General features: G+C 40.2%; 1 protein-coding gene across 8 annotated transcripts in view; it reads right to left on the bottom strand.

The window, feature by feature from the left end:
- Positions 1-23030, bottom strand: part of ZMYM4 (zinc finger MYM-type containing 4) — a 36721-nt gene extending 13691 nt beyond the window's left edge. Inside the window, exons 1-21 of one of the 8 annotated variants that reach the window (XR_004500109.1) lie at positions 22822-23030; positions 18978-19020; positions 17553-18080; positions 15956-16023; positions 15218-15388; positions 12377-12455; positions 11392-11644; positions 9372-9546; positions 9078-9290; positions 6971-7121; positions 6182-6297; positions 5791-6063; positions 5158-5308; positions 4724-4896; positions 4477-4627; positions 3272-3412; positions 2933-2970; positions 1571-1715; positions 1273-1394; positions 741-912; positions 102-155 (exon numbers count right to left, since the gene is read on the bottom strand). Coding sequence is in view for 7 of the 8 variants with exons in the window: in XM_015649283.3 (XP_015504769.1) it covers positions 102-155; positions 741-912; positions 1273-1394; positions 1571-1715; positions 2933-2970; positions 3272-3412; positions 4477-4627; positions 4724-4896; positions 5158-5308; positions 5791-6063; positions 6182-6297; positions 6971-7121; positions 9078-9290; positions 9372-9546; positions 11392-11644; positions 12377-12455; positions 15218-15388; positions 15956-16023; positions 17553-18057 (3151 nt within the window). In the remaining variant the exon portion in view is untranslated. Of the gene's footprint in view, positions 1-101; positions 156-740; positions 913-1272; positions 1395-1570; positions 1716-2932; positions 2971-3271; positions 3413-4476; positions 4628-4723; positions 4897-5157; positions 5309-5790; positions 6064-6181; positions 6298-6970; positions 7122-9077; positions 9291-9371; positions 9547-11391; positions 11645-12376; positions 12456-13977; positions 14158-14481; positions 14675-15217; positions 15389-15955; positions 16024-17552; positions 18081-18977; positions 19021-22821 lie in introns of those variants that run through there. The other 7 variants (XM_015649283.3, XM_019008888.2, XM_033519497.1 and 4 more) reach the window with 7 other exon arrangements.
- Positions 23031-24759: the final 1729 nt, after the last annotated feature.

The raw sequence follows: 24759 nt of genomic DNA, 5'->3' as shown, positions 1-24759 counted from the left end.
GGCACCATGTGCTACAGGAAAGGCAGAACCAGGAGTTTGCAAGAAAAGATGCAGCAGGATCAAAATCCATTTGCAAAATAATAAAAAAAAATCTTACTGACCTTTCTCAAATATCTTGGGGTCCAGGAAGAGCTCGTGCTCGGATGTTTGAGATCCTTTAAAAAAAGGAGAAAATCTGTATCTACATGACTGACAGCTTGCACAACTAATCTGAAATACTTTGAACAGCAAAAACCCTATGTATTAGGTCATAACATGAACACACATGCTGTACCTTCTCCTCCACTGGAGTTCTCCTAACAGCTTTCTACCTTGGTCATGCTATTGCAGGGGAAACAGAAATGTAGAACTAATGTAGGTTTGCTTTTCCAAAGGCTTCCATCCCTCCCGGCTTGTTATTTGAGTTATCTGTTGACCAGCAAGATATTTCTTTAATCTATTTCTAGCTTGTTTCACTTTCATTACACGGCTTGCTTGCTATCCTACAAACCCTGACCTGCCTCACCCTTCCAGAATCCTCCGTAAAAAGCCTGACAGAAAAATTTTCTTTTAAGGCTGCTGCTCTGCCTTCTTGATTTTGACTCTTCCTTCTAACACATGATGTACTGATCTGGAGGTTTCTACCTCTAGTAACCTGTTGCTGTCACCACAAGTCAAATCAGCATCTAGAACCAGGGAAAGGGAAATTTCTGAGGTGAGAGGACCTTCACTGCATTTCATATTTTAAAGCCAACACCTACCACCATGAGAGTGTGTTTTTTCTCTCTCTGCATCTTCTGCAATCATTTCTGCCATCTGAAGGAGATCAGCTTCAAATGGATTAATGGAAACCTTTTCCTTGTTTTCCTGAATATTTTCAGTGATCTTATCAGCATTATCTGGGGTAGTTGGGATGAGCACAGGAACTGGTACCTATGGAACATGTGGAAAATATTATAACATAACTAGGGATGAAGTGAAACAGCATATGCACAAGGGAGATCCCTCCCATTTAACCTTTTGTATATTTTAGGATTACTAAAATGAAGTTAAAAATAACTCCAGACTGGACAGGTCTGTACCCTCCCTACAATTTGGAAGTTCTGTGTGGCAATTTTTAATCAAATATGATGTAATAAGGAAGGAAATAGCTTCAAGGACTCCAAATACCACTTGCATGACCAGACACAACAGCCTTAGTCTGGGTGATTGGCTTACACAGTGCTGGGTGTGCTGAATGCAAAACAAGCCTGTAAACCACTGCCTTCTGTAGTGAACTGCAGGATAACTTACAGGTACTGGCATCCCTAGGGGAACTGGTGTGTACTGGGTATAGAGGTGGAGGGGCACTGGCACAAACACTGGTACAGGAACAGGTACCACAATGATCTGGGGCTGAGCAGGTACTTCTTCTTCTGTTATACCAAAAACAGAACAAACCAAAAATTACTGGAAAATGTCACACAACAACCTGAAAACTAATTAAGGTTTTATATTACATTCAAAAATACTCTCTGTTACATAAATCATGTATTACTCTCTCAACTGCAGTACAGACAATTCCAACAGGGGTAGGAGATCAGACACCCACCTGTCTGGCATTCTTTGTTTTGTGTGTGAGGTTTGCAGGAGGTGGCCTTAGTCTGGGTGATTGGCTTACACAATAAAGCTTTGTTTTTCAGAAGCCTGGGTGGTTTTGATGATGGGAGCTTTAGGGCATCTGTCTGGGTACTTGCCTGTTTGGGAAACACAAATGAAGGTTGAGTCAGTACTGGTTTGAAGAGTAACATAAGACTAGATTTTGCTCTCTGCTAGGGGAAGCTGAACAATTTAAAACTGTAATTGCTGATAAAAATGATAATTTAAAAACTACTGCAAAATAAGCTTGTTTATTTGGTGCTTTCTGGTTTCCATCTCAATTTACTTTGATCCAACATCAATGTTGTTTAAAGCTAATTTTGCTAATAAAGCTAATTTTGTTAACAGTGTTAACAGCGAACAAATCTACAAGAATATTTGGTTTCTGTAGTCAAATAACTGCTATAAACTTTTGACCTTGGAATTTTACTGACGGAAGAGATACAAAAAAGAATGATGTTAAGATACTTTTGATGACTACATGTCTGGCTGATACAGACACCAATAAAACTAAGTAAACTAATGTGAAACCACTGAAAACAAATAAATGTAAAAAATGAACAGCAATGCTGGCAGCAACAGTATCATTTCCTGGTACACACTGACTATTCATGCTCGTACTAATTCCATGTCCTGCTAACTGCAATTTTCAGTCATGCATTCAAATAACAGGAACTATTTCAAAATAGAGGGAAAACTCATACTCTAATCTGTAAGTGACACTCCAGCTAAAAGCAAAGCTGTCAGTCTTCCAGAACCTCAAGCTACATAAAAGCATCTCTGTATTTTAGGAGAGTTGCAAGATGTTACACCACATACCTCAAAGAGCTCAAGAACAGGAACTCTCAGAGTTATCCCCAGGCAAGTGGTGACAGTGGTTCCCCACAGCTCTGTTACCACATTGCAAGGGAGTGGGGAAGGAAAATGAAGCTGCAAGAGCCTGGTCATGTCAGTCCCAGCAGCCCAGGCTGGTCCTCTCCTCCCAGGCTGGTCCTTTTGCCATCCTATCCCACTTCTGGGCAAAAAAGGCAGCCTCGAGTGCAGAAGCCACACAAGAATTACTTGAGAACCACACATACCTCAAGAGCTACAATCTGACAAGTTTTGCCTTAAAACATCCAATCTGTCAGTGGACACAACAAGACTCTTATACCATGTAAGTTCTAACAATTTGTTAAAAAGCATCTGCAAGCTGGATGAATTTTAAATCCCAATCAAAAATTAGTTAAAAAATGATGGTGCCAAATTCCTGGATACTTCACTTGTTAATGATATAATCTGGGCAAAACTGAGAAAAGTCTCTTGTAAAACTTACATCTCCTATTGTTTTTGCTGTCACAGTAGGGACTGCACCTGTGAAGGAAAAAAAACCAACATACAATAACGTGTCTACTTATCATCAAGAACCATAATCCATATTCTGCCAAGGTCAAGAAAAAGAATTCCAATTAAAACTCATTCCCTAATGTATGTACATAAATTTAAGTCATTATTTATACCTAGATAAAGGAAGGACAAATGCAATCACCTGCACTGATGTGAAGCATAATGAAGAAATGGCTGTTGCTCTCAGTGAAAAATAAAATCCCTGAGCAAATATAAATGTTCAGGAATAGAGATGTAAAAGTACAGGCATGGTATTCAGCTGCCTTACCCTGTAAAACATTGTTGGAGTTAACAGTAGGCTGGGCAGCTGGGGTGCTTGCAAGGGACACCACGTTTGCTATGACAGGGGTTGAGTCCTTTCTTAAAGAAGGAGGGCCTGAGGAGGAGGCTGGTGCCATGGAAAGGTTTGCTGGACACAGTGGACAGAAGAAAATGAGAATAAGCAGTAAGATAATTGAGAAAAAAAAGCATTTCTGAAACAACACCCACCCTTCAGATCTGTCTCCAGATGAAAGAGGTTGCTGTGTGAGAAGGGGATGTAGGTGTGAAGCTGCAGCATTTCAGTTTAAACAGGAGCTGGTTCCACAAGGAAATCAAGCAAGAAGGGAAAAGAGCTCCCACCAGTGTAAGCAGCAGATGTGCACCAAATTGAAACAATGTGCACCAAGCTGAACATGGCCTGGTGCACACTAAAAACTTCTAGTTAATATTTAATTAGTTTTGAGTCCCTTACCCTTGCAGCCACCATCACTCAGTGGGAAATTATGCCCCTCTTTAGGATCAGTGATATTCCTGCCTTTTGTTTCCCTTTCTTTTCCTGTCTTTGTGGGCCATTGTGTCTCATTCCCTACAGAAGCTCATAGTTCCTGTTCCTGTGGGCTTTATTCCTACCCTCATTCCCATTCCATGCTCAAGGAAACAGCTACAGCACTTGTTAAACCTTGGGACTAATACTTCACAAGAATCAACACTTAATGACACAGAAACGGGAACTCTTCATAAGCCTACAGACTGCAGAGAAGTGGCTGGTTTAAGTGTATATATAGAAGTCTATATTTAAAACCATTAAGTCTACTAATTTTACCACTTGATTGGTAAAATAATATTAACATTCTGCCATATCTTCTAGATGTTATGAAGACAAGCTAGATATTTAACACATCTGCAGCACACATCTGTACATTTTACCCCAATGAAACAGGCCTTTGTTTCATGAAAGTGACTGAAAGCAAGTGCTTTTGCTTCATCTTCTTTAAAATTTCTTTGGTACGCAAAGCAATTGTATTTTATACCTACAGAAGTTTGAAACGGTCTCAAGTAAAAGCAATCTAAATCACAGCCCACTCAACAGCACCAGACAAACTCCCCAGGAGAAGACAGATCTTAAAGAGTTCACTGAAGTGAGTTTGCAGATATACATCCATCTCACTACCCCACACATCAAAAGGCAATACCATCCCCAGCCTGCTTTACCTGTGTTGTTTGGGAGTGGAACGTCAGAAGCACCTTGCTGTTTACAAAACAACAGAATACAAAGCAGATTGCAAAAATGCTTCATCTCCCCTTGCCATTTGATGGACTCGTTGAGTTTACCTTGTCTCTTACAACCATCACACTTTGCCATCTAGGAAAACAGAGTGAGGGAGAAATTGAACACACTTGGAAACTCCAACAAGGGGTATATGTATAAAAACCTAGAGAATGTGAGAATATTGCTTACCTGGTAAAACAAAACTGTGAATTTAGACATGCACTCCTCTGAGCAAAATTCCTCCCTTTTATCCCCAAAATGATTCTGGACCAGTTTGGGGGAAGTTTGTAAACAGTAACTGCACATTTTACAGTGGGTTCCCCAGCGCTTAGACAAGTCGTGTTTATAGAGCAGTTTACAAACTAAAAGAAAACAGCAAAAACATTCTTTAATACCAATATGACAATCCCTCAGCACTCCTAATTCCTGTATTTAGTGATACCTGTAATAATTAATTGAAACATACCATTAAAATGTAAAGTGTGAACAGGGTTGTGTGTTCCTAAACCTAAAAACCAGATTCCTAACTTAAAAATATTAGATTTCTTTAAATATTACTGATACTTTTAAGACAAAACACTTGTGACTTGATTTCTCTGAGACAGGGTTTTGCCCTTTCTTACCTTCACTACAGAATGTTCTATCTATGCCTGAGAATCTCACTGTCTCCTTGATAATTTTCTCAAACCTGCAGTATTCACACAAAGCTGTCATATTGCCCTTCTTCTTATACTCATCACAGCAGGTCTTCCCACAGAACTGGAACATTTTACCCTGCAACACAGCCAGAATGTTTTGGTTTCAGTGTTTGAATGAGTCACATTCCAGATAATACATTTAAATTTTTAATAGAAATGCAGAAGAGTATTTATACCCTTAGAAATCAGCAACAGAGCACCAGCAAATAAGTGTCCCCATTTAGCTTTATAATAAAGCAAAATTTTCTGCAGAAAGCCCTCACCAATGTGCTTTGTCCTTCGATTAAAAGGAGCATCCCTGGGTCCAAGACATATAGATGTGTTTATTTAGACAGGCAACCATTGCATTTGGGTTTTTTTGGGAGGCTTTTTTTTCTGGTTTTAAGACCACAGAGCTAGTATCAGTATTAATTTGAGATCAGTTAAGCCAAATCAGTTTCAAAACCCTCCATAGCAGGTCTTTGCAAGCAACAAAGCCATACTGACAGACCAGTGCACATAAACTACAATTCTGTGGGTTTCCTAAAAAAGAGCTTTGAAAGCCCTGATCTTTATTACCTTGTAGTCAAGCAGTTCTGGTTTGGTGGCAAACGATCTGTTACAGTGCTGACACTTTATTTTCACAACAGAGCGGGTAAAGGTGACCTGCTGGCACTGGGCAGCCAACTTTTGGAGCCCTGCTGCAGCTGAGGTGCTTGTGGAGCTGGGGGACACAGTTGAGGTGGTGCCAGTGGCTGAGACCACTGTCCCCGAGGAGATGCTCACAGTGACCTGGCCCTGAGACAGGGGCACCACTGAGGAGTTCAGTCCTGCAGGTTTGTTGAACAGATTCTGTGGGAAAGCAAATAGACAGGCTTCACTTTATAGGGTTACATTTTGCACCTGGGTATTTCCACCATCAATTTAGCATTCTGTTAATTCAGCTAAGAAGAAATCCTAGATGTCACACCTGAAAAGCTACTACACAATTGTAGCTGCAAAAATTGCGTATGCTCCCATCTGACATAGCCAAGTGATACTGAGGGTTTGCTGAGGTTTTACAGCTGTTGCACTGAACTTGAACACCTGAGGGTGAAACAGAGAAGAAAAAGTGATTTATGCAACATGAAGTTGTATTGAGGCTAATTTTGTACCGTGCATACAAAAACAGAGTCTGAATGACGAGCCAAGGCACAGACAGAAGCCCAAGACGACTTTTTCACAGATTCAGAAGCAGACACTGCAGCTGCTGTGCCTGTTGCTTGCCAGAAATTTAATTAATCTCCCAGTATCCCTAGGATGTCAGTAAGCGTTTTTCTATTTCCATATGAAAAATAGCTGAAAATGTTTGCCTAGCTCCATGTGACATTGGGCAGAAATAATAAAGCTGCTCAGCCCAGGGAACAAGGGGGAGAAGAGTCCCAGCAGTGGTATGGCACATGTCCACACAAGAGGCTTGTCTAGCTGGGAAATCCACCAGCTGCACTTACAAGAGTAAAAATATAGATTGAGGATTGGCTATCATGTTCAAGCTCCCTAAAACCAAAACTGAAATAGCTGTACTGTCACTGCTACAGTTATCTACAATAAAATGCCCTTTCATTCCCATCTCAGCACTTCCCTTTAAAAAAAAACAAAACACCTTCCACCCTCCCAAAAAAGAACTTAAAAAAAAACAGCCTTAACTTTCAAGACAAATAAAGTCAGGATATGAGACACATTAAATTAAGTTTCTACGGAAGTAAAAGGATAAGCTTACCTGAAGAAGTGACCATTTTTACTCTGTATGCTGACAAACAGTTAACAGAACAAAACAGTTCTGTCTTCCCCAAGTTATTTGTGCTCTCCACCATCTCAGCTGAAGATCTCAGAGATTTACACAGTGTGCAGGGTGTAATTTTAGCTGACTTCTGTGGAAACATGGAAACTGATTGTTCATTTGAAACTTGGCATTTTTTATTAACCTGGAAAAGGTCACTAATACATAAAGTATTTATAAAACGTGCCAGTGTGCTTTAAACAGCACTTGTTTTACAGCTGTGTTATTTATGGTGCAGATTCACTGATTTGAGATCTGGTTTGAACACCTTCCCAGGCCACTTTAACCAGTACCACTTTAACCAGGGTACTGCAAACACTCCTACAGGTTGTATTAGCACAGATCAGCACCTTGTATCAGACAACTTCCAACATCTTGCTGAGGACTGACATCTTGTTTATGTTTTTAATGCATCTGCTGTGTAGGTAAACAATATTCCCACTGAAGAGATGAGGAAACAAGGAACAGGGAGAAGAAGGTTCCTTGATGATGTTTGATAGCAAGATGGGAAAGAGATCCATCTGCCAGCAGTAATCACAGTTTCCAGTGTGTGGTCTACAAACTTCTTTTGAGAGAGACACAGTAAAAAACCTCTCAGACACATTTTCTGTGGTTAAGGGTTTTTTAAAGTCTTTAAGTTTGGAAAAAAAACTTTGAGAATTAGTGCACCAGATTATTTTAGTATGACAGCCTTAAAAATGCACCTTTGTTCTATCACCAGCTATTCCAGCTCTTCACAGGACAGAACAGAGTATAAGCTTTTAGGGATTTAAAAACACACACAGATTTTCAAAAAGTATCAGAATGTACCTGACAATTGAGCTAAATGCTGTTTAAAAATCAATTTAAAATATATTTGACCTAACCTTATAAGCTTTGAACATACTGTATTTTCGAGGAAACTATCACTATAGGGTTTTGATGTGTGATATAAAAGCAGCATGAAAATGTTTCCAGCGTATTTAATTTTATTTCCAGATTTGTTTCAGAGGACAACTAATTCTGAAGGTAATTTTCTGGATGAAATACATTTACCGTACTTTTTGTTTTTACTTCATTAGGCCTTTCTTGACATAAGTGGTCTGGATAATGGACAGTAGAGTCAAGTCACAAAATGAAATTCCATTCTTTTATCAGGGGGAAATTTTTCCTGAAGTAATTGCATTAGAATAAATAATTCAAAAATAACTGAGCTATTATAATAAATTAAGGTTCTTTTAAATGCTCAGGTCTTGAATAATCAAAAATAAATATGAAAAATTTAGAAGTTAAAATCACAGTTATCAACTAACTATTACTTTTCCCCTCCACATAGTTCAAGGGCTACAATTTAATAAAGAATAGTCTTTAAGGAGCATCTCAAGGCTAAAAACAGTCACAGGGGGCTGCTGCTGGGGGGTCCCACTATGTTTTCTCCCACATTGGAATTCTCTGGTAGCTGCTCCAGTGGTGAGAAAAAAAGAGCAACACGTTTGGGCAAAGCAAATTGTCATCCCTGTAAGTGTTTAAAACCCACTTTGACCTGTGACACTTTATGATATGGTTTAGTGGGCACTGAGGTATTTAGTTGAAGGCTGGACTTGATGATATTGGAGGGCTTTTCCAACCTTATTGATTTTGTTATTCTAGAAATGACAAAAGCAGTTAACTTAGACCAATACAGTAACTGAAATAACCAACCAGTAGAATTGGGTGTTTCTTAAAACACCTAAAATCTAATAAAAAAATAAGATTGATTCTTATTTAGTATTTTGTCCAAATACAGAATCATGGAATCCCAGAATGTTTTGGGTTGGAAAGGACCTTAAAGCCCATCCTGTTCCACCCCCTGCCATGGGCAGGGACACACTCCACTATCCCAGGTTGCTCCAAACCCCAGTGTCCAACCCGGCCATAGACACTTCCAGGGAAGGGGCAGCCACAGCTTCTCTGGGTAACCTGTGCCAGGGCCTCCCCACCCTCATGGGGTAGAATTTCTTCCCAATTTCCCATTTAACTCTGCCCTCTGACGGTGGGAATCCATTTCCCCTTGTCCCATCACATGTACCTGCTTGTAAGCTGTCACACATACAGAACTGCAGAACTTTTTGGACTGTCCCTCTATCTGCATGACATGACACTGGCCAGAGCCACTGTAGCAGTATCCTCCACAATATTCACAGCAGTTCATGGTCAGGTTGTTGGCCGAGCGGAACTGGGAGAAACAGGCATCGCTGCAGAGCTTGTGCACCACATTCTGGTAATTCACCTCGTGCCTGATCTGGAAGAAAAGGAATGTTCAGCAAGGACAGAAAGAATACGTGCTAAGCTAAAGAAATTCAAATGAGGAAATGGCCATTACCACTGCATTCTTCTGGCACATGCTGCACTTGCTGGAAATGCTGTTGGTGTGTATAGTGACAATGGGTTTCCTCTTCAGTTCATATGTGGACAGACAAGACTGGCTGCAGAAATCCTTACTGGAGCCTGTGTTGTCAAACTGGGCAGTGATTACGTCCTTTGGATTTAGAATTTCTCTATGGAAAAAGAAAAACAAACACAGAGATAAAGGATTAATGTTGGTTTCATGTCAACTTGCTGTTCTTGCTTATTTTGGAGACCAAACATTCTCCAGGAAAGGGTGGAGCCATTTAATTTAAACCTTTACTTTTTGCTGTCTACATATCTGACTTCAATTTTGCTTTCCTATTAGGAAAACAAGTGAGAAGTACAATTCTTAAGCAGGTATTTTGTGAAATGTTTTGCACCTGGACTTAGGAGTGGCCTAAAAAAAGCACAAGCTCTAACATTAAATCTTTTCTAAAGGAACTTGGAGAAAGTAACTGTGTTGCACAGTCTTTATTAACAAAAAATTTAGAAAGCAGGATATGTTGAATAATTCCTTTTAGCAAATAAGAGAGCAGGGAAAAAAAGTGAAAAATGAAAGGCCACAATTTCTAATCACCATTAGTTTGGTCCACCATGGTCTAATAAGTATATAAACTTTCTAATTTCTCTTCCAGAATTTTGTTTATTTGTTGTTGGATTTAACACACTGAACTTTCTCCTTATTTCTTCTTCCTTTTGAAACAGTCCTTCACAGAATAGTTTTGAATCGCTGAAGTCAGAAAACTAGGAGAAAATATTTATATAACCTCCTTGCTTGGAAGGACGTCTCCTTCTCACACATCCCGTCTGACATAACTCATTTTTCAACAGAATAAATACAAATTACCAAGACTTCTAAACTTTGTTCCAAGGCCTTTTCACACTAAGGCAGCAAGTGGAAAGAATAATTAATTGAAGTCTGAAGTTTAAGTTCAGTTGCCCTTGTAAAAATTGAAGTAAAAAATTTGTTATTGAAGAAATGATGAACAAAGCAGCATTCCTTTGGCAAAGTAATTTTCATAACTAAAAATAATACACATGAATAATTCTGTATAAATGGATTGTAGCATGATCAGCCTGGAAATTGTTTGTCTGGAGTGAATGTACAGCTATGACATCCTACAGAGCCAGCCACAAAGTTCTCCTTTTGCTAATTTGGACATAATATAAATGAACAAAAAACTATAACAATTAAGATGTTTTTAGAGCTGAAGATTTGAGACTGTGTTTCCAGCACAGGATACACAGTCCTGTGTAAATTTTCCTGTGGAAAACTTAGGTATTTTCTAAATTATTTTGTCCAAATAGGCTCAAAAAAGGCAAGCCTCACCTTTCCACTCTAGGCCTAGGTAGAAAATAATTTATTTGGGTACTGAAACTCCCATTACCTAAAAAATTCAATTCTTAATAAGTTTAATGTCTCTACATGTTATGAAAGCAGCAGTGATGAGGTTTGAAAATCTAAGACCTATAGAAACCAAAGATCACACAATAAAGGCTAAAAGAAGAGTGGTTTTTTTTTAGAATTTGAGGAAATATTCTGCCTCAAATACATTAACTCACACAAGTTCTACTTCATTTTAGGGATTCATAAATCTATTTTTGTCTAGAAGAAATAATGCATAAAATACTTTTTGAAAATGTACTCTTGTTAGTAGTTTTGAGAGTGCAATGACATTTTGAAATGGCAGGAAGATTTTGTAATACAGTAATACAGTTATTCATATTTGGCTCATTTAAGTCAAAAAAAGAGAAGATGCATTCTGCACCACAGAAGCTTTTAAATTTATGTGTAGGTAAAACCAAATTAAGGAAATGGAACTGCAAACAGACAGACCAATTAACAAGGAACAGCGTCAGCCACCAATTTTTGAAGGGAAGAGTAAGAGGAGCAGCGCTACTGACACAGCAAGGGGCACAAGAACAGAACTGAAGCCTTTCATTATCTGCTTGAATATAAATTATTCGTAGAACAAATGAAAGCATTGTCCTACTTTGAGCAGCTTGAGCAGGTTTTCTTGGTGGAAGCTGGTGGGCGAGAAGCTGGAATGGTATATCCAGTGAGGCACAGTGTGGAGCAGAAGAGCTGGGTTGAGCCTTTCCTCTGGTAGGCAGTTTGCCCCTTCTGCAGGATTTTTTTACAGCCAGAACAGGAAACCCGAACAGCTGTGCTTGGAACTGAGGGCAGCATTTTACTCATGCCAGAGGATGCCACAGCAGGCTGGAAACCTGATGACAGCTGTGGAACTGAAAAAAAAAAAAACCACACAGAGAAAACACAGAGTAAGTGCTACAGATCTATTACACAGAACTCAGTGATGTGCAGGGGCAAGCACAAGGCTCATGGCTTTATTTGGGTTGTCAGGGTTTAGAGGAGAATCAAATAGCAGATGAACTCTCCACAAATGCATGCCCTGTGCTGGTTTTCTGCATAGCAGATTCTTATAACTATTCTGAAGATGGAGAATGCACTTTTAGCATCCCTTTCATAGAATCATAGAATGGTTTAGGTGGGAAGGGACTTTAAAGACATCCCATTCCATCCCCTGCCATGGGCAGGGACACACACCAATATCCCAGGTTTCTCCTAGCCCCAGTGTCCAACCTGGCCTTGGACACTTCCAGGGATGGGACAGCCCCAGCTTCCCTGGGCAACCAGTGCCAGGGCCTCCCCACCCTCACAGGGAACAATTGTTTTCTAAAACCTAAATCTAATTTTTCTAAAATCTAAATCTGTTCTTCTTCAGCTTAAGACTATTTAACATATTCAGTTCTCTTATGCATTTCACATTCAATTTTCCTATGCCTCAAAACCACAATTATTTTATAATCTCAATTTCATTCTCTCTAAACCAAACTAGTTCTTTATTCCTACTGGGATCAGACACAGAGAACAAAATGTGGAGTGACCTGCAAGACTGTTAGCAGAGGTGACACATTTTACAGATTTAAATGGAATTAGTCTTGCCTATTCCTTACCAAAAGGATTGCCACTGACTGAAAAAACAGCACTGATTTTCAGCTCCCCTTCCTGAGATTTTGGTTGTTGGCCGTACTCCTAAAAGAAAGGGAAGGGAAAAAGAGAATATACATATGTAATAACAGGTTATAGGATTCCATTCTTTCACTATGCTGCATTGAAGCTCATGGAAGAGTGGGTGTCCTAAGCCTGCTCCGAAGGCTGGGTGATAAGTGAGCACCACACACAGCTCCTGCTCACAATTCCACAGCAAACCACACTTGAGGGGGCACAAATGGACAGGTGGGGCTGCCTGGTGCATTCGCCTCTCCAGCTGCATTCCAAGACACCTCAAAATTCAGCCGAAGCTTAAGGAAATCTCCGCTTTCTATTCAAACTTTCCAGCTGGATATGCTTTTGCAGCTCTTGTCCCTGTTCTGGGAAAGAAGTTTTATCTTCACATAAAGAAGAATAGCAATGAAACAGAGCTGAGACCTCATCGGGGAGAGTTCTATATTAACCAGGAGTTAGGACCTTGGAGCAGCCTAAGTTGAAGCTTTGCAGCAGACCAAGGCTGGCACCACCAGGACCAGACCATCACAGTCCCACCTCCAGCATGAGGGGAATCACCTCACATTTGGTACAGGATGAGAAAATCCCTGGACAGCTGCTGGTGGAATAGCTGACATGCTACAAATGACTGCCTTAGTCCCCAGCAGCTATTCACACTGACACCAGGCTTCCTGCCCCTGCTCTTCCTAGAAATCTGAGCCAGAAAGCGGCTTGGAACACCCCACATATAAATCTTAGTAGGCTGAATAGCATAATCTCTTGGAACTACAGAGATGATAAGATTTAGCCTACTTACAGTCATTTGAGAGTAGTGAGGCATGATGTCATGTTATGACTGAGCTAAATTCACAGTTGCTGCCTGGCTGCCAGGGAAACCAATTCAGAATCACTAAGCAAAAGGAAGCTCTCCCTTGCCAGTGGCAGTTAGATGCTCCCCCAGCTTCCACCAGCTCCCAAAATCCCACAACAACCTCCACTGAGCACATGCTCAAACTGAATTCTCCTCTCACTCCTGTGGAAAAATTAGAAGTTCCTATACTAGACAACCAAACTATTTCTCAACATGTTTCCCAGGAGACAGGCAGTGGTATTCCTTGATCATGTGAACCATCAGACTGAAACAATCAAATCTCAGGTACAGAAGCTCTAAGCTGGGTACAGGCATACTGTGATGAGATTCTTAAGCACCATTTATTATTATTATTATTATTATTATTATTATTATTATTATTATTATTATTATTATTATTATTATTATTATTATTAAAAAATTAATCATTTTCAGACATACAGATTTTAAGGCACTTTAACTGCAATTGTATCCTTAGTCAAGAGTAGGAAAAGAAATGGAGGCAAATCCTGACATCAACTGTGCATGATCAAGCTTTTACAGCAGCAAAACAATGCTGAAAGCCAAAAAACCTTCAGCTCCAACTATTGGTTACAGCAAGAAATGCTCTTATCTTTCAGAAAATATAAAAATAATCCATAAAATCCCCCCATAGTAATTCCAATCTAAAGCAAAACAAAATGAACTCAGTTCTCCTACTTTTCCAGTATCAGGCAGAGTTGATAATCACAGGATTTTACTCCAGGAAGGAATATTTTGAACCATACGATATTTGACATTTAAATTCTTCAAGTCTTCATTTTTACTTATTAATATGATCTTTGATAACCACAGACATCTCGCCTTGCATTCCACACAAATCCACACAGCAGATGCCATCTTGGGAGGATAAAAGAAGAGACAGATTTAACTAATCTACACATGGTTTGATATCCTATAGGTTCAAGGAAAAATAAACCCAAACAATCCCGCAGAGACTGAACAAATCAGAAGGACAGTAAAATCTGAAGTTGCAAATATTTTACTTATTAAATTGAGAGTATTATGGGAAAAGAGGAAAAAGTGCTGGAAAGACAGGCCCGGAGAGTAGAGGAGGTTCAGCAGAAGAACAGAGACTGATGCTAAAAACTAACACCTGCACAGGAACACCAGCACTTGTGTGTTGGTGCAAAGGGATGCATCACTTAGGGATGTTTTGCACACCTTTAACATATCCAGTCTGACATGTAACCCAGATATGAGCAGTGAGGAGACAGGAATTGCAGCACAGCTAGTTTCCCTGGTGTCACACAGCAAACCGGTGGGACAGAGATCGGCTGGAGCTCAGCAATCCTGGCCCCAGCACTACTCAGTCCAGAGGACAGACCTTTTCCAGGTTTCAATTACTGAGTTTTACCTGTATCATCATAAAAAGTGTCAGTCTTGAATAAGAAAGTTACTTAAACACATACTTAAATTGACTTCATTGATGTGTAAGTACTCAAATATTTTGGCAAGACCTTTAAGTGTTAATTTAAAACAAGAACAAACTAGTGTGCCTGCAAAGGCAACTTTTAAGAAGGGAGTAGCAGCAATAACACTGCTTTTATTCATATCTCTAATTGTGACTGCTCATAAAGTATTTTTAAAAAATATGATTTACAGTTTATTTCCTAGTTAGATAAACTGTCTATATTGCGACAGATGTAGTAACAGAAGTTTTAGAGCATTTGGCTTTGCTTCTAACAGAAAAGAAAAACATTTTCAGAGACAAGGTAACAAGACATCAAAAAGTTGAGGGGGAGTGGGTTTCATAGTACTGTAAGAGGGAAAAATCCTTCTACTAAACTATGTTCTTCAAGTTAAATTTCGGTCAACAAACTAAATAAATTGCTGAATTTATGTTCAGCTTAAGCGGTCAGCTGTCAGACCAAAATGAGAAATGCAATGGGAAACTTACCTCAGAATTACCAGGTTCATCTTTAATTTTGTCTAATAGTCCCTGCTGTGGGGCCATAGCTTTAGCATATTCGTCATCCAAAGGCTCCTTCTTAATTCTAATATTTGGTGCAAAGGAATTCCCCAGCTCTTGTCCAATAGATTCCTTACTAGAAAATAGGTAGCTAGACTCCTGAAACAATAATATGAAAAAGAATTCACCCTCCTGCATCTGCCATGAGGAGTTGGGCTGCTGCCAAGGGGAGTTTGTGTTGCAGACCAAGAGATTTGGGTCCTGCCAAGGTGGGAGAAATGCTGGGCAGCAGCTGCTGCCTCAACCTCCCTGCAGCCCCCTCTCTCATCCCACCCCCAATGCTTTCCACTCCTCTGGCCAAAGCAGAAGACACCCAGCTCTGTAAGTTGGTTGTTTGGGAGTGTCTCCTGTGGATACAGCTGTTCCCTGGCTCATGTGGAAAAAAGGCAGCAGGTCAGGTGGATGCATCCAGCTGTAGGTTCGGCTCACCGGTCACTCCAACCATGCTGAACAGGAAAGTGGCTACCAAAAGAATCCTCAATCCAAAGAGAGGGTCAGGAAAATTTTACAAAATTATATGTACTGTTTTAAGTAGCAAAGATGTCTAAGAGTCAGAAGATCAGTTTCCTTAACACTCAAATTTACACTCAAATACAAAATACGTATTTTGAATTATTCCATCATATCGCTGCACTTGCAAAAGTGGTTGAAAGATCTATAGCTTACCCTGAAGTTAGTTTCTGGAGTTTGTGGCGCTAACTGCGTCCGTAATGTTTCTTCTACTTGATTATGAACTGAGGAAAACATATACATTAAATAGAAATGAATACAGGTTCCAATGCATTTCCTTTAAAACTATCAGAGTCTCATTCTGCTCCCCAACCCCAGTGTCAGACAGCACCTCACCACTATTAAACTACTCCCTTTCTCCTCCTTGCAAGTAAGCTGGTAATCCCTAAAGAGAATTGACTCTTTTAAAATTATTCTATTGGATCATTATTTTCCCATTCCAGTAAAATAATTGTAAACTTCCGACGCAAATTGTTCATTCAGAATTTTCCACACCATGCAGGTTCTGGACATTCCTGTTTTGATATTTAAATCAGAAAATACTTTTCAGAGCAACATCTTCCAGCCTTTTCTTTGCTGATCTTTTGACTTTTCCCCTCTTCTCAGGAAATAGAATCTTCTGCTTTTTCAGAATATATAATTTAAAAACTGTGGATTTGCCTACATACCAGATGCTACCATGAACATTTATCTTTCAGGTTTCAACTACTGACTACTTCAGTAGTGATCTTTTAACTGTAGGTATTTACAATTTTATGAAATATATCTTATGTACAGAAACATTCCTCCCTTTATTTCTAACTGAAGGTAAAAGTAGAGATAGATCTGTAACTTTTCTTTATTTAAAGAAATATCTTTATTGCTTCTCTATCATTGGTGCCACCTGGTAGCACTGATTTTAAGATGCTGTTGCTGAACATATGAAGTTTAAACCTCAGAACTGTAAGCTGTGAGTGTGAACAAGCAGCCAGTAGTCCCTCACGTGTTGGCTCACCCTCCCTCTGCTGAATAAGCCTAAATCATGTGCTTGGTTATTCTTAACTCCTTCATTCACTGTTCTGCTGTAACTTTCAGAGCTTGGGAAATCAAAAATAAGCGTGTGGGCAGCAAGATTACGGAGACTGTCAAATGAGAAAGGGATTTTAGGCATCTTTGATTCTCTCCACGTTGGCTGGATGAAGTCCAAGACACAAGTATTTGAGGAAGAAGGGGAGCAGTCTCCCAGGAAAAGCAGATTTCAAACTATGTTCTGGCTTAGTTCCTGACAACATTAACTCCTTTCTAGCAAGACTTTCCCTGATACTATCAAATCCATACTGTTTCAAATACCTAGGCATTAGTGAAGAATTGGTGCTTCACTCAAAAAATCTTTACTGGCCATCAACTTAACCTAAACTTCATCACCTTTTCTTTTAAGAAGTTCCATGGTCTATAAAAAACAGTGAGAAAAACCAAAAGGAAGCTTGAATTGTCACCCAGCTTGGTTTAGGAAACCACAACAAAGGATATGTTGAGGCTCTATAACAAGTTGTGGAGGATGAGACCTCCCTGACCCTGTCAAGCCCTTTGCAAATCCTCCTCCTAACACAAAGTTCATTGGATTTCAGGGTTCTTCACAAAATGCTCCCCTAACACAGCTCTGCCTGTTCTCTTCAACAAGGTGATGTTTTTAATAATTAGCCCTACTGCTGATTTCTCTCTAGTTCTTTCTTCCTCTTTGCTGGGCAGCCAGGTCTGTGATGTCAACAGTTACCTGTATTGTCAAGAAAACCACTTTTCAACCTAGAATCCACATCTTTAGGGATTTTTTCCAACTGTTTTTCACATTCTTGAAAATGTCCTTCTCTATTCTTGTCCTTTGCTGAAAAAGTCTCTTTGCCATTATCTCGTGTTATGCTAAAATCTTTTCGAAGTGGTTTAAACACAGGGCCCTGTTCAAAGGGAGAAGTGAGATCCTTCTGGATTGCATTCTGACCCTGAATTTCTTTCTCACTGTCCAGTTTGTGATCTGGAACTCTCTTGCCCTCTTCCAGATGATCTTCATCACGAATTGCTGAAGAAAGAGTGTCTTTTGGAGTGAAATTCTGCTCATCTTCGTTGTCACTCCCAACAACAGGTATGCCTGCAAGATCCCCAGAGTTCAGAAAATAATCATGATCATCACCCTGCAGTGAATTTTCAGGTCCTGCTCGATTCGGTACTCCGTAAGACAAGCTCTCGAGGGCGGGTGTTAAGTTGTGGTCAGCATCCTCAGACATCTCTGCATCCAGAATTTCACCACCTAGGGAGAAAAAAATCCCAGTGAACAGTCAGAAAACTGACCAACTTCATGTGTAGCAAAGGAGAAGGGTGAGTGTCCTGTACTAGTTTGAAATTAAACCAGTGAGAGATCGCAAGTCAGAATTATAATTTAATAGGAAAATGATAAAAAGAATAAATGCAATAATATCAAAAACACTGACAGAGTCAGAATACAGCCTGGAACTCTGTTAGGGTGATGGTAGTCGTCTAGATGAGGTGGTCTTGTTGAAGCGTGATCTTCTGGAAGAAAGGGGGTCTGGTCTTCAGCTGAAAGTCTAGCAGTAGCTCCTGTCTTCTGGAAGTCCCGTAGGTAAGGGCTGCCATGGTGTTCGAATTCTCAGCTTATATCCAGTATGGAATGCTTGGCTCCTCCCTCGGGGAGGAGCATCTCACAATGGGATGGTGAGTCATGAGATAAGGCCTTGATGAGCCATTAACAGAAAACAGTCTAGGAGGAAGTTATCTCTGAGTCATGCAGCAAGGCAGTGGTGGGCTCATTAAGGTTTCAACAGTACATGAGGATGGTGATAGAATATACTGCAACCCAGGACAGTCCTAATCTGGCTGATACTGCAATCCCTTGAATACTCTCAGTCCTTTCAGGCCAACGTTACTGTGAAAACATTTGCCGACATAGAAATGGTTCAGTCACCTTCACCACTCTGAAGCAGAAGCTCAACTGAGTAATACAAACCAAAGAAAGAAAAAACACTATTTTCCATTCACCTCACTTGTAGCACTTGTGGAGAAGGCAATGCAGGAGGGAGTGAGCAGGAAGGGCTGGGATGAAGGCAAGACAGTCTTGTTCAGCAGCAATGACACTTCCAAGAAAGGCTTTGTGAAACTATGACATTCAAGAATAAATAGAAATACTTACATTTTTCTGTAATATCAAATACCGCATCAGATTTATCTTCAAACTGAAAAAAAGGAAAGCACTGCGTCATTGTCTTGGTCAGTTGACATGTACTCTGCTAATAAGTATCTGATCAAAACCAAGCAGAAGGATCATAATTCCTCTTCCTCCTTCCTTTCTTGCCCCAAGCAAATTTTTATGAATTAAGACTGTTACATCACTGAGAAGCCAAACCTGCCCTAATGAGTTCAGAATACATAGAAAAGGCACACAAGGAAAATTTAGAAATAGTGTTGCTTCCCAGAGGAAAGAGGGAAGGGAACGTCAATTCTCTTCTACCTGGGATACTGGTACCAGGTCAAAGCCACAGACTCTGCCCTGATACTCTACAGGCCTTCAATCCCTCTGAACATCTCAAATGAAAACCAGGAGCACAAGCAGCTCCCACTACCATGGGCTGCACATATCCAAGGGTTTCACCTCTCTTACAGGGAATGTCCCTTTTCCTGGAACAGGGAAATGCAATGCTTAACTTCCCAACACAGCAAGTGTAAGTGTGAGCACAGAAGAACCAGATGCTGAGTGCTGCACAAAAATCTGTCTGCATTAAACATCCTCTGACAGATGTTGAATTTGTTGGCATGCTTGGATGCTGCCTGAAGAAGGATAATTAAAGTTTCCTTCAGAATGTCCAACTCATGAGCAGCCTTCTTTTCTGCCCAAGAGATAACAGTAATTCATTTAAGCCCTCTCTCCTTTCTCTGCGTTGCCAGCTCTACACTTCTTTCCTGGTAGATCCTGCTCACATTGCAATTCTTAAGCCATCTTAGGGAAAGTAATGGGATTTGACAGCAAAGCGATGAGCCCTAATTTCATTTAACCCAAGTCATTTAGTTGATAAATCCAGTATTTCTCAGGACTTTCATGGGAACTATCACTTTGGTAGCATCCAGCTCTAAAAAGAGATGACAACAGACTGTCCCAGAGGTCATTTGATGGCAAAAAGTCCCTTTCCAGTACCACTTGCAGGTCTGCAAAGACAAGGTAGCTCCTTTAGCTTAACTGGACACACATGGAATAGTGACGACCTGTCCAGCATGGTATTAAATCAGTTGGATACTGCACCAGAACTTTTGGTATCTCTAAGCAGACACTTGAGGCTGGAAAAGTGAAAAAAGAACCAAAACAAAACAAAAGAAGGTTATAGTTCCACAAGGCCGATGCAAGTCTTCTCCATGTAATCTACAGAGAAAGAGTAAGGAATCACCTGCCAGGAAGGTTTGCAAGGCCTGAGCTCTGTTCTTGCTGTAATGATCTCATGGGATCTGGGAGATGGAAGTATAATGTTGATCTAGAAGCCCGTTCACAGTCAACTAAGTTTACACAGGTGTAAAACTAATCCCCATAAATACTGGATATACTAAGTGTTTGTATGTGCTGCTGAGGACAGGGACAGCAGGGGTGGGCTGCTTTTAGAGAACATGGAAAGGAACTTGTTGCCATTTGATAATAATATTAGAGCATGAAGTTTTGGGAGGCAAAAGCAACAGCCCAGGTCCTTGACTCTACACTGACCTTCTTTGATCTTTTTTTACTTCCTGTCAGGAATTCTCTATCCTCTCAAAAAATTTCACAACAGAATTTGATGGTAGGATGAAGGGTGTTTTCAGTTGAAATAAAGCATGAGCTCACCCTTTTCTCAGAGTAGGCTTGTATCAAAGTTATTCTTTAACTCTTTTGAAACCCAGACTACCTGGGGGAAAGTATTCCAGGTCCCACACAACCCTGCTTGCCTTACATATCCAAACCCCAAGGACTCCTCCTCTCCTGGGGTAACAAATCTTTTGCCAGCAGCTGACAACCCCAGGAATGTTCGAATTAGCAAGGGATGCATTTTGCAGAGTGGATCTCTCTGTTTCATTCAAAGAAACACTAAGCACAAGGGGCCACCTACAAGAGCATGAGTGATTCCCATAAATACTATGGAGAATCTGGAAAACACAATCTACCTGGAAAGAATCTAATACACTTCACAAACACAAGGTTATCCTAGGGAAAAAACCAACCCTGTTTTGTTTCTTTACTCGTTATTTTGTGAAGCTATTAAAAGAAGAGATCATCTTGGATATCTTCTTCCTTCAAAAGGTTTTCAAACACAGAGGGAGATCTGTATCTTTGGTCAAAAGCTTTTCCTGGAAATATTTATAAACCAGGAACTCCAGCATCTGACAGTACCAGCAGCCTTATCTAAGCCACCATCTAGTTTCTAACTGTGAACAGCATCAGAACTCCCACATAGTGTAAATTCATAGGGAGAAAACCAGGGGAAGTGTTTGGATGATTGTGTGTGTGTACACATATGTACCTACACACACACGGAAAAATAAAAAAAATATATTATATATATATATATATACATATATATATATATATTATATTTCTGCATTAATGTGGGGTATTTTTCTGCATTAATGTGGGGTGTTCTTTCAGTTATACACTTCTAGTCCCTTCCCTATGTCATCCTCCTTTCATTAGCCACCATCACCCTTAATTCCTTTTATTTTTTCTGCTCAGATTTTTTAAGATTTAGTGGAGTGGAGCAAAAGTACTTGGACAAACATCGCATTTCCTCTGGGTCACTTTTGCCAGATCTAAGGAGAAAGGTACCTCGACAACCCACATTAAGTCCTTGATAACTACAAAAGGAAAGTTTCAGGGACAGAAAGTTTTCTGTTCAGATACTGAGGCTTCAACTCTTCAGCTCAGTCCTCAAAACATACTTGCAGTTGTAAAACAAAACTCAATAATACAATATTCTGTAACACCTTCATTAATCACCTTGGCCAATATTTGCCAGAGAATAATAATTCTTAGTGGTTTTAATAATTTAACTCTATAAGAGTTTAATACAGAACAGTTTGAATTTGGTATTAGTGAAATTCAATGTTTTAGGCTATACCTTTCTTAGTGACTGACTCATTAGCTAGCACTGCACACAAAGCAGTTCTCTGCCTACTCAAGCTGTAAAAAACAAATAAATGAGTGAATGAAATGAAACAAGAATACAGAAATGGTGAAAAAACAATGAAAGCAATGTGACTTGCTTAAAATTAACTACTCTATAAATAAAGACAGCATTGCTTTTATTAAAAAAAAAAATCCACTAGATATATCACTGGTTTTTTATAGATGCATATGAGACTCTAAGGGAGCAGTGTCACGGCCTCAGCACTAACCTGGCTTTGCTGGGAGCAGGGGACAAAAGGACACATATTTACAATTCAATACAATGTGCTAATTTGAAATAACTAAAAAAGCTGATCCATAACTTAACAGTGTTCAACACTGCCATGGCATCCATAAATCAAACTATTCATAGATTATTTTTGTGCAATATAAAAAGAGAAGCTGCCTATGGCTACAGTATTGTTTTGTATGCAAGACAGAGAATTCCATTGAAAAATAAACAAAATGGTGTAAGTACTTTATACACACAGACGCGTCTTTCTAGTAAGCTTCTGAAGTTTGATCCTAGATTTTAACATACCCATAAGTAAACTGTGGAAAGGAAGCAGATGTTAAGAGAACTGCAATTAAAAACAGTCAGAGATGATTCTCAGTTTGCCTATAATTTCCTTGTCCCTCTATGCACAGCATTACCCCCACTCCAGAATTCATTCAACTGACAAGACACCGTTTGAAACAAAAAACAGAAAACAAAAAAACCAAACAACAAAACAAACACTCCCCCTCCCCCCAAGCCACAAAAAAGCCCCCAACAAACAAATAATTAAAAGAAAAAAAAAAATAAATTTGAATTGCTATTCTTGAGGCAGGTGGGTGAGCTCAGGAAGCATCCCCTGACCTTTTCCACATGACACGGCCCTGGCAGGGATGCCAGGCAGGCAGCCAACCGCGTGGCACGTGCAGAATTACACAGCGGGTCCTGCCGGAGCTGCTTCCCGCTGAAACACGGCCAGCCCTATGGATTCATACCTTCAGAGCACCTAGGGAGGGAAGAGACAGGGTAACAAAGAGCCAGGCTGCTGCAGATACCTGCTACAGGAAAAGAAGAGCTGAGGCAGGAAGAGAACCTGGTGGGGTCACAGCCATAGAGCTGAGCAGAGCCCCCCGCTAGCCGGCTCTGGGACCCCCAGCCCCGGCAGGGACATGGCACCTTCCCACCCAGAACGGGCTCAGAGCCCTCTGAGGGACAGCTCAGGTGTCTCTGAGAGTTCCCTGAGCCATGCTGAACACTTGAAAAGATTGTTTTTAATCCAGTCTGAGGGTAATACAGTGGAGATGGTGATGGGAGTTTTTAAAGGCAAATCTCAAACATGCTCCAGTACATGTTTAAAAGCAGGCATTTCCCAGCTGCTTGTGCCTCCCTCTATTCTGTTTAAGAAATACAGTTTTACCTTGCACCTCACTTACACATCTGCAATTTTTAAGTGTCAGGACAGAAGATTTAGGCATGTGCTGCTCCCCTTTCATTTCTGTGTTTTAAAAATTCTGGACGATTCACCAGAAATCACAGGAAGCAGTTCAGCATGGAAGTTTATCGTCCCTTTCTGTCACCAGGCTTTTCTGATATTCCTGAACTTTTGGAATATTCACATGCCAATTCCAAACAAACTTTACAGTTGCTTACCCACCCAGCACACACACAGAACCTGCATAGTGTTACCAACATATGTGAGGCTAAGATGAATTTGTCAAACACAGAAGTCACAGAGAGCCTTATTTTTTCTGGAATATTGGTGAGTTTAATCTATACCTACAAAAACACAGGAGGATCCAAGTCCGTCTCCCATTCACTCACAAAATCATGGATTTAAGAAGGAAGCAGCTCCACATGTAATGGTTTCACTTTGCAATCAAGAGAATCCCAGACTGATTTGGGCTGGAAAGGATCTTAAAGATCATCTTATTCCAAACCCTACCATGGCCAGGGACAACTTCCACTATCTTTGGTTGCTCCAAGTCCTGTCCTGTCCAGTCCTGGCTTTGGACACTTCCAGGGATGGGGGCAGCTTCTCTGGGCAACCTGTGCCAGGGATTCACTACCCTCAAAAGGAAGAATTTCTCCTTAATATCTGTTATTAACAAATTTCCTTGCTATGGTCTTTGCAAAGACACCAGATTTTGATGTGCTTTGGGCTTTGCATTTAAGAAACACACACAGACACAAACCACACAGCAAGTCAACAAACCAAGACATCCACAAGAAAGATTTTGTTTCCAAACAAATAACAACTTCCCCCAAAACCTCACCCCTGGCTCTGTCCTGAACTTCTCTGCTGCTGGTAAGACACAACCACTAAGGCTGGGACTTTGGTTACACTAAGGATGTAAATAAGCTGAAATAAAAAGAATTCCAGTTTCTCACAGTATAAGGCAGGAAAATAAAATGAAATTAGAAGGATGTAAAAATCCCCAATATCAGAGCAGGGTCTGTGACAATATGTATGTTCATGCTGCGATGCTCAGCAGTTACTTACTTGAAACCAAGCATTTCAGTTCAGTTACATATTTTAGCTTATTCCACAAGCAGGCCAGCACTGTCCAGATTACAAATGTGGTTTTGACCACAGGTTTCAAAAGTATGGCAAGCAAGAAGATGCTGTTTGGCAAAGCATGGAATCTCCTTAATTCCATTTAGCTCAGAAGCTGAACAGCTCATTAAGAGAAAGCCATCACTGTGTCTTTTAGGGAAAGCCAGTCCATGGAAAACAACTAAGTACCAAGGGTGACAATTCAGGGTGGAGCAGCAGCAGTAGAACCTCAGGAAGATAACTCTACT

This window comes from Parus major, chromosome 23 (assembly GCF_001522545.3).
Source record: "Parus major isolate Abel chromosome 23, Parus_major1.1, whole genome shotgun sequence".
Classification (NCBI taxonomy): Eukaryota; Metazoa; Chordata; class Aves; order Passeriformes; family Paridae; genus Parus; species Parus major.
The sequence above is the reverse complement of the archived record's forward strand: the minus strand, read 5'-3'. Positions and strand labels throughout refer to the sequence as shown.